The following is a 9,139-nucleotide window of genomic DNA, read 5'->3' as shown; positions in this document are numbered from 1 at the left end:
TCAGGTTTTGAAAGAAATTTATTCTTATGGTTCTATCATGTAAAAAAGGCACCCAAACAAGGAAACTTGCTTTTAAAAGCAGTAACTGGTAACACATCTGTGTAATACACAACACAGCTTGTCTTCAACTCAGAGTTTCTGCCTCCTACCTAAATTGATATTCCACATTCCTTAACAGGACACATCGCGTCCCCTTCACCAAAGAGCTCTGTGGGCCACAAGCTCCCAGAGCTCTGGGTGAAGCTGTGTGCTGGTGCTGTGCTCCTCACAGCAAGCTCCTGAGCAGGGCTTCATGACCTGTCCGTTTGTGTGGCTGAACATTTCCTTTCACAGCCCAGCCCCTCTGCAGCCAGTGCTGGGCTTCCTGAGCCAGCTCTACCAGTGCGGTTTGGGCTGGTTTCCCTGCTCTTCCAAGGCAGAGATAAATGACTCTTGTGGAAGCTCAAAACCAACAAGATACAGCCAAGAAGAGCAGACCCAGCCCCCAGGAGTTTTAAAATGAGCTTCTCTCTCTGGCTCTCTGCAGACTCCTGCTTTGCTGCCTCCTTCAGTGAAGGAGCTGGTACTGAAGACTGAAACCCTACAGCTTCTGTTTCCTTATGCTTATTAGCTGTGGCAATAATATTTGCTTCCTCTGGCTTTTCTTGGGCATAAAGGGCATAGCGGGCCACCGTGACAAGGAACTCTTTCCCTTTGGATTTCTCTACCGAGAGGCAGTCATAGAACCCGGCCACGTCTGCTGTCACGTTAAGTATTGCCATTCCTCCATCATAGAGGAGATATCTTGAGGCCTTGGCCTGAATCCTGCTCCCGTTAAACTTCCACACTATGCTTGCCAGATTGGACAGGGGAGCACACTGAAGATGAACGTTGTTTCCAAGAGTAACGGGAATTTTCCTCACACTGTTTTCTGAAATGATGAAGACATTTTTTTAAGTCAGAACACTGGGGTTTCATTTCATTTACATAACCAAATATTTCAATAAAGGTAAAATCTAATTCACCGGTCTTGCCAATGGGCAACGAACAGCTAAGGGGTAAAGACAAAGAGCTCCCATCGCTCACAGGTCTGACAGTGACATCTTTCTGGCCTTATTATTAGAGGGGAGATTGAGATGAGCTTTTTGGTGGTTTTTCCCTGTGAGGGTGCCCAGGGAAGCTGTGGCTGCCCCATCCCTGGCAGTGTTCAAGGCCAGGTCGGACACAGGGGCTTGGAGCAAGCTGCTCTAGTGAGGAATTCTAGAAAGCATAAACTGAATAAGCATTTTGATCACATCAAGGTCAACTGTTGTTTCTTAACCCAGACATTCACATACCTCCACTAAGGCAGCTGGAGGCATCCCCGGCTTTCACACTTTGAATTAAATGCCTGGAAAAAAAAACGAAAGAAGGAAACAACAAAACCCACCAAAACCCAAAGAGATGCAAGCACAGCCCAGAAGTGTTTCAGATGTACCACTCCAGTTCTAGGAAACACCTGAGTCTTGTGCTATAGATGTTAAGAGTGCACCGATAAAGCAATCTCCCATCAGGTGCGCAGCTGGAAACCAGCTCTTTACTTACATTGAACGAGCAGTGTGTTCTGCCACTGAGACACATCCGTGAGCAGCTGGAGCCCAGGCGCAGTAGGGATCCCTTGCCAGGATGCAATCCATGCAGTACCTGTAGCGGTGGCACTGGCACACTGGAAGCTGCACCACTTGAGACTGGGACCCTCCGTAGAGCATTCCCTGGAAACGGGGAGGGAGTTGTTTTGCAATAGGGAGATTTCAAGCTCTTATTTCCTAATTGTGCTTATTAAAAGTATCAGTAAACTAAAGATCTTGTCAGAAGTGATGGGGATATGAGAAACCCCCTCAGCTTTCCACAGCATGGAAACCAGTCCCTGTTTCCACAGTAAAATGACAAGAGTTCCTTCCCTAACTTCTTCAAGAACAGAAAGGCTTGTTTCAGTTATACTCTGACACCCACACATTCTTCTCCAGAAAAATGTTTCCTGCTTCTGTTATTGACAAATACATAATAGAAGCAGAATTATCTATCTAGACAGACAGAGACATTTACAGGTTATTTAAAAGCCAGGAGAACACCACAGAAGACAAGGCACTACAGCAGCCCCTTCCACATGCAGGGATGGAAGCTCTACCTTTTCAGAAGACAACTGGAGAGATTGTACAGGCTCCGGAGCCAGGAACAGCTGCAGCTCTTCCACAATGAGCATTTCCCCATCACAATTGAGAGCCTTATGCAAATATCCATCATCTACAGCAAATGAAATGTATTTCTAAAGAGAAGCTTGTTTAAACATAGCATAACATTTTAGCCTGGTCGTTCAGGTTGAAATGGGAGGATTAGCAGCCATTCCTGGGCACAGGGAATTTCTGAAAGTCTTCAAAGCAATTCTCATTTTTGCTTTCAATGAGAGGAGCAATGATTTATTTTTTTTTTTCCAGACCTCAAACAATCCCTGAATTTGCAAATATGATGTGAAGCCTCCTTTGATATGGAAAGTTTCTAAAGAAAACCTTTTAATGTCCAACAAGAAAAACACAGTTAATCTAAGTGGGATGAAAATATTAAACTAGCAAGACAGCTTCTGAATGCAAAACTTCAAACAGAGCTGATGAGGAATTGCCCTTTTTTGAAGTCTCAAAAATAAAAATCTGGCACAAAATACAGAACAATGGGGAGTCTCTTTTCCTGCAATAGCAGCTCTTACCTGTTCCCAGAAACATAACATCGTACGTTTGTTGATCGAGGCCAGTGACTCTGTCCACCACGATCCTGGTGTAGTTTGAGCCTCTCCTCAGCAGCACGGGGCTGTCACCAATTGGATTTACAGAATCATCCATTAGAGGGTGATCTCTAACAAACTGCAGGACTTTGTCAGGCAAGTCAGTAGAAGTGTTATACCCCATCCTCCGGGCAGAGTTATCTATGCACTAGGAACAAAACACAACACGCATGGGAATGCTTGGGTTTTCATTTCATTGAGGTATAGAGAAAAGGTGCATTTCCCTCTAAACATTCAGTTATTTCTACTTATCATCAAAAGGTAAACCACATTCTTTTGCTGTATGAACTAGCCAATAACCCCGCAGCTTGTGGCAAGGAGGCTTTTCTAGGAGCTTTGGTGTGATTGCACACACTGCATTTTTAGTGGTAAAAAAAGACATTCCAGAGGCTGGTTTTTAATTAGAACAGGTAAATTCATATTTACAGCACCAGGACGTGGAACTGGCACTTCTCCCCTGTAAACCATCCACTTAACAGGGGAATGTTCCACAGTTACTGGTCCCTTGTAGCTTCCTTTGGAGAAGACTTCCTGAATAGTTTTCATACTGTAGGCACAAACAGCTGATATGTCTAATCTTCCCCTTGGAAGAAAACAGAACAACACACAAAAGAAAAGCAGGTTTTATTTTTGTTATAAAGAAAGAAATAGTGTACCCCCCCCCCCCCCCCCCCCCCCGCAGTGCACACTGATCTTTCTCAGGATTAGTCAAAAGACACCTAACAGTAAAAATCCTTCTCTGTTGCAGTTTTCATGATTCACTGAGAATAAACCAAAACCACCAGTAAAGATGGTATTAAATATTTGTTAAAAATCAAGTAACCACCCTCAAATAAACTGGAACACAGAGAATGAGAACCTCTGACAACCTCTCTTGTGGACAGGCCCATGAGCCCAAGTATATGGTAATCAATGTTCTGAAAGGATTCTCCTCCCTTTGGCTCCTCACTTCTGGCACAAACCATTAATTCTTCTTCTAATCCCTTTAACTCATCTTCCTGAAAACCACAATTCCCTCTTTGCCTCCAATTACAACGTGTCTCAAGATAATGCCTGAAAATGGAGGGAGCCTTTTAGGAGCGTCTGGATCAGACACTGACATGATTTCAGGTCTCCCAGGGTATGATACAGCCAAAGGAATAAATGTTCTACAAATTCCTCTCTTAGGCCACACGGAACCCAACCTGCCAGAAGCAGGAATAAAACCTGCTGTCATGGACACCCACCAAAGCTCTAGTGGGGATAAAGTGATGAGTAAATAGGTGGCAGCAGGTTAAGCTGCACGGTGGTGACTCTGCTGCATTCTTCTAAATCTGATGCTTTTACAAAACATGGCTCCTTTGGTACTTTTGGATATTCAGAGTTTTGATTCACTTTGTCTTGTTTTTCTTCATGAGTCAGAGCATTAAGAAAAACCCACTGAACCCTAAAACTTGGATGGTTTTTTGTTTGGAGTTCTGTTTTCATTTCCACAGAACATGACATTGGACAAGCAGACCATGACACATACTACTTTTGGAGCAGGAGAATAATTCTGCACCTTGAAATGTCAGCTATTTCCTTTAGTGCCATAAGGACCAGAAGAATGCAAGGCTTTGTGCATGTCATTATGTAATTTTCTATGTAATGAGTTTTAATTGCCCCACCATCCAACTAGAGAAAACATAACTCTCAAAACTTGGCTTAGGAGAAGTTTTTGGTTAGTCTCTAACTGAAGGCTTTGGCCCAGGAATCAAACCTGTTTTGTTTCAGGTGATAATGTTTGCTCACTTGGATCAAGCTGTAAGAAAACCAAATGTAGTCCATTAAAACATGCAATGCAAGTAGCTGGTAGCTTCTGGCTCTGAGTTAAAGCCAAATGGCTGTACCCAGGCTAGTCCCACTGCAGTGAGAACCCTTCCCTCCATTCATTCCAAACTCCAGCATGAACACAGCCCTCTATCTCACCATTGCTGGGAAAAAATGCCATAAAATATGCTGTCCTGCCACCTCCTTCTCCTAAGTAAAAAGATGTCCTGGACAATATTGAAATGGAAGTTCAATTCTGGAATGGAACAGGCAAGGCGGGACTTTAGAAACGATGTCCATCTTCTCTGCAAGACACGTTTTCCACCGAGATCCCCCTAAATGAAGGAATAACATAAGCACTGTAGGATGCATCAGGAAAAAGGTGTCATATTCATAACAGCGTTGATGTGTCGAAAAATATAGTTGGCCTTTCAATAGAAGTCTCAGTTCAAAGGCAAAGGCAAAAAGGTTGAAATGTGAAATGCAACCTGAATAGCTGGTTGTGTTTTAACAAGAAAGTGGAAGCTAGTTGAGAAATAACTGCACACAAGAGAGTTCTCTTTGGTCAGGCAGTGTGGATGCCAGTGTCAATCACTCGAGTACGAAACTTCATCTGCAATACACTAATCAAAACCTTTATACTTCAGACACTAACTCTGCAGACACGGGCAATTCTGGACACCAGCAGCTTGTCATAGAATTCAAATTCAACAGCTGTTTCGGTGAAGAAGACATAAATTTTATCATCATCTCCATTTGGATTAGATTCACTTTCCTCTACTATTTCCATGCTGACAAAGCTTGGTTCTGAAACACAAACACACAAAACACTGAAGTTTATTCCAAGAAAAACACAAATTCCAAATATTCTTTTAAAATTTATCCAAATTGAACTATTTTTGTGGACTAGTGAAAAGGCTGAAAAGTATTTATGACTCTATCCAATGTTATGAGAAGGAACTATGCGTTCATAAATGGCAAGGGCTGTGGCTCATTTCATCCGTGCAGTCCATGCTCACAAACGTCTTTTACATTCTGTCCTTAATTCAAAAGCTCACATTACAAAACCAATCCATCACATCCTGCTGCACTCCAGAGAGAATTCATACACCAAACTGAAGTTCAAGAGACTGAAAGATATAAAAAAACCTCTTACCATTTAGCCATGACGTTTTAAACTCTGTCCTTACACGATTTCTCATGCTGCGAAGTATTATAGGTTCTGTGCCCAAAAAGTTATTTGAAGTAGCTGAGTAAAATTCCCCATCTGGAAAGATTTGGAAGAAACAAACAAGTATAAAGTACTTCTTTCTCAAATGCAAAGCCATCCGGTAAGGAACAAATTAGATTTGGGAAGCAAAACTAGAATTAGGGTAATGGTATCCAATAGCTTAGTTTAGAGGAGGAAACTCATTTCAGGTTTCCTGTCAGTCCAAACACACCTACAAAAACAGATGCATACTTCTGAGTTGGTTCAAAGGGACACTTTCCTCTGCTCTCCTCAGCTCTTCCTTGCAAGCTGATGTTTGTCCCATGGATAACCTATGTCAAAGGATCATTTAAACAGGATGAGAAGTCACCTTCTGGTCTTTCGTACTGCTATAAAAGAATTAGGAAAGTTTTCAACAGGAATATTTTGAGCAAAGGGTTTAAAGATCTGCCACACTGCTCAAATATCTGCAGGAAACCCTTTATTCAAACCTAATTACCATGTAATCACAAGCTGGGTGATAGGCGTTGGTTCCACAGACATACAAGTAAGAGGCATTTATCTTATGGAGGAAGAGGATGTAGTTCTGGCATCTTACCTAAAACAGAAAATCAACAGAAAAGCTGTACAGTGGAGTGGATTGCACCTGACAATCTCCCCGTGTCTTAGCAGCAAGCAAAATAACCCAACACGCTGACAGGACTCTGAATTTGGTACAAAGAGGCTTGATCCTGTCACCATTTTTATTTCAGTTACTAACAACAGAAGTTCCTACCTTGTCCTTTCCTCTATGAATACATTCCAGCTGCCTTTCCTGTGTAGCAAACCAGTATTCCTAAAAGCCAGAAACACTTGTGAGGTGCTATGTTGCAATTACCTATTTTTTTCCCCCACAACATTATGTGTCAAATATCCTTAAATAATCCTACCTTTGACCTTGTGGGGTAAAGAAGCATTTTTCTACACCTCTCCAAAAGCATAATAAAAACCTGATGATAACAGATACCTGATTATAATGAAGATCCTGTGATAAAGTATCAAGCCTTGAAATAGTAATACTTGTAGTCACTTAAACTCAGAGCATGATGTTCACCTGAAGAAATCCACAAGCAAAGTATTTCTTTTCAATGAAGGTATGGAAAAAAAAGATCTTTCATTTACCCTTGCTATTTCTCTAGAAATATTATTCAAGTCCAGAGCGAACACTGCATCTCTGCCTCCCACAAACAGGGTATTGGTTTCTTTGTCCACAAGCAGAGTGGAGACATTGGCTAAGCCTTCTTCCCTAAAGGTGGTGGGATTTCCTGCTGCAAAACACAGAAGAGAAGTTATTTTATTTAGCACTAGAATGACAACGTAATAAAAAATCCAGATTGAAAGCAAATTGTAACAGAACAAAGGGAAAAGCTTGTCCGCGTTTCCAGGACATTTCCTGAATGCTAGGAAAGTGTTTGAATAAATGCAGAGATATTCTCTTCCTAATTTCTTACAGGCACATAAACAACACTGTTATAATTACCTGTAAGCCAGACCTCCAGCTACAACTACTGTTCAGGCATCCCTGTCATTCGGATGAGTGCATCTGCAACAGCCCATAGCATTCCTTTTTATGCCTAACAAATAATGAACTCCCAACACTGTGCTACGTTTCTTTCTGCTTGTGAAATGCCTGCGTTTCACTTACTTTGGTATTTTACTGTTTTTCTGGGAATGCAATTCCCAACAGAAGCTTTTGTCTCTTGAATTAATTGCAAAACAAGACAAAGGACAAGAGCAGTGCCACCCATTTTCAGAGATTCAGCTAGAAGGAAGCTCTTCCCCGTTGTTATTCCTTGTCATTAAATAACTGCAGGCAGCAATGCCTTCATGCTTCTCGGAAACGGCCTGTGGAGGCGCTCCGAAGTGGCTGCAGTCTTCAAATCCTTCCTGAAACTTGTCAAAACCTCTTACGTTTGCTGGTAACGCCTTCCAGACGTCCTAAAATGAAAAGCAGCGGAAGGTCACTGTGATACGTGGTGAATTCCTTTTCGTTGGAGCCCTTTTACAGGATTTAGTAGCTATTACAAAGCTGTGTATATGGGTTCAAACTGAAACAGGGGAGGTTAGGTTGGATATAAGGAGGAAGTTCTTTACTGTGAGGGTGGTGAGGCACTGGAATGGGTTGCCCAGGGAGGTTGTGAATGCTCCATCCCTGGTGGTGTTCAAGGCCAGGTTGGACAGAGCCTTGGGTGCCATGGTTTAGTGTGAGGTGTCCCTGCCCATGGCAGGGGGGTTGGAACTGGATGATCTTAAGGTTCTTTCCAACCCAGACCATTCTGATTCTGTGACCTGTAGTTACACTAACCAGAAGCAGGCACCGCTCTGATGGCAATCCCAAGCTATTCCCAGCAAACGCAGCTTTGTGCCAAGTCTGTCATTCTCATTTACAAGCTCAATGGCTCCGATTTCCTGCGGGGTAACTCCGTGTTGTTTCACAAACAGCAGGAACAAGTGGGATTGTTTTGCAGCAATCGGCTATTTGAAATACGGAAGAAAAACCATCGCTAAAACGGCTTTATTTCCAGTAATCCAGGAGGGTTTATAGGTACGTTAGATGAAAATCACATCTCTATGTAGCAAATGAACCTTGTGTTATTAAGACAGAATTCCTCTATTATTCATTAGAACCTGGGACGCCTGATGCCTGGGATTTGGGCAACCCAGTCAAATGCACACACCCACCAGCAGCACTGGTGCATCTGCAACTACAGAACGCACAAACCCACGTCCCACATCTGCTTCCGTAAGGAAGGGGAACGCTGCTCTTCCTGCACTTCCACCTGGAGGGCAGAACCCGCCGCTGAGGAAGGGGTTTGCCTCAGAAGCCAAGTTTGGGTTAGAACAGTGGCGAATGAGGCGAACAGGCTGGAGACCGCAGGGCACTCGTGAGGCCCTGGTGTGAGCCTGCTCAGCCACGGCCCGCGGGCCAGCAGCACCCATCTCCTCCATGACTGGTGCCTGCCACCCTCCTTTTACACCTCCCTGCTCCTGGCAGTGAGAACAGCCGCGCTGTCCCCTCGCATTTGTTCCAATCCTAACTCCGACCCCCCCCACCCCAAGGGCCGTTTCTGGACTGCACCATGGGCAGAGCTGACACAGACCTGAAGGACAAGAGGTACAGAGCACCCATGGCACCCCCCACAACAGCCCAACCCCACACCACCCCATGGAGCCTCCTTGGTGCTCAGGGAACCCCACACACCCTGCAGCCAGCGCCGCGGCCGGGCACGAGCCCCGCTCCCCTCAGCACACACAGCCCCAAGATGGCGGCGCCTCCCTCAGCTCCTGCCGCCTCAGGAGTGACCGTT

At 43.9% G+C, this 9,139-nt stretch overlaps 1 protein-coding gene across 2 annotated transcripts; it reads right to left on the bottom strand.

Moving 5' to 3' along the window:
- LOC130603609 (semaphorin-4E-like) lies at positions 1 to 9,139 on the bottom strand. Of its 2 annotated transcripts, none has more exons than XM_057417461.1 (15): positions 9,034 to 9,139; positions 7,477 to 7,769; positions 6,954 to 7,099; positions 6,568 to 6,627; positions 6,292 to 6,390; positions 6,025 to 6,124; positions 5,739 to 5,849; positions 5,238 to 5,389; positions 4,742 to 4,917; positions 3,221 to 3,377; positions 2,720 to 2,942; positions 2,147 to 2,262; positions 1,564 to 1,730; positions 1,317 to 1,369; positions 1 to 910 (listed from the first exon to the last, which is right to left on the bottom strand). In XM_057417461.1, the coding sequence occupies exons 2-15, from the start codon at positions 7,577 to 7,579 to the stop codon at positions 291 to 293; spliced, it is 2,283 nt and encodes a 760-aa protein (XP_057273444.1). In that variant the 5' UTR covers positions 7,580 to 7,769; positions 9,034 to 9,139; the 3' UTR covers positions 1 to 290. The 2 variants fall into 2 exon arrangements, with proteins under 2 accessions (XP_057273444.1, XP_057273445.1); XM_057417462.1 differs by having other exon boundaries at positions 8,995 to 9,123.

Source organism: Pezoporus wallicus, unplaced genomic scaffold (assembly GCF_028554395.1).
Source record: "Pezoporus wallicus isolate ANWC-B61680 ecotype Strahan unplaced genomic scaffold, APGP_CSIRO_Pwel_v1 contig_13865, whole genome shotgun sequence".
NCBI classification, from domain to species: Eukaryota; Metazoa; Chordata; class Aves; order Psittaciformes; family Psittacidae; genus Pezoporus; species Pezoporus wallicus.
The sequence above is the reverse complement of the archived record's forward strand: the minus strand, read 5'-3'. Positions and strand labels throughout refer to the sequence as shown.

Excerpts from the sequence above, each read along its gene's own strand:
- LOC130603609 (XM_057417461.1), bottom strand. The coding sequence starts at position 7,579 with ATGGGTGGCACTGCTCTTGTCCTTTGTCTTGTTTTGCAATTAATTCAA. Across the intron at positions 2,263-2,719 it reads TGTTATGTTTCTGGGAACAG|ATGATGGATATTTGCATAAG; the intron begins GTAAGAGCTGCT and ends CATTTGCTGTAG. Across the intron at positions 1,731-2,146 it reads TCCAGTTGTCTTCTGAAAAG|GGAATGCTCTACGGAGGGTC; the intron begins GTAGAGCTTCCA and ends CCCCGTTTCCAG.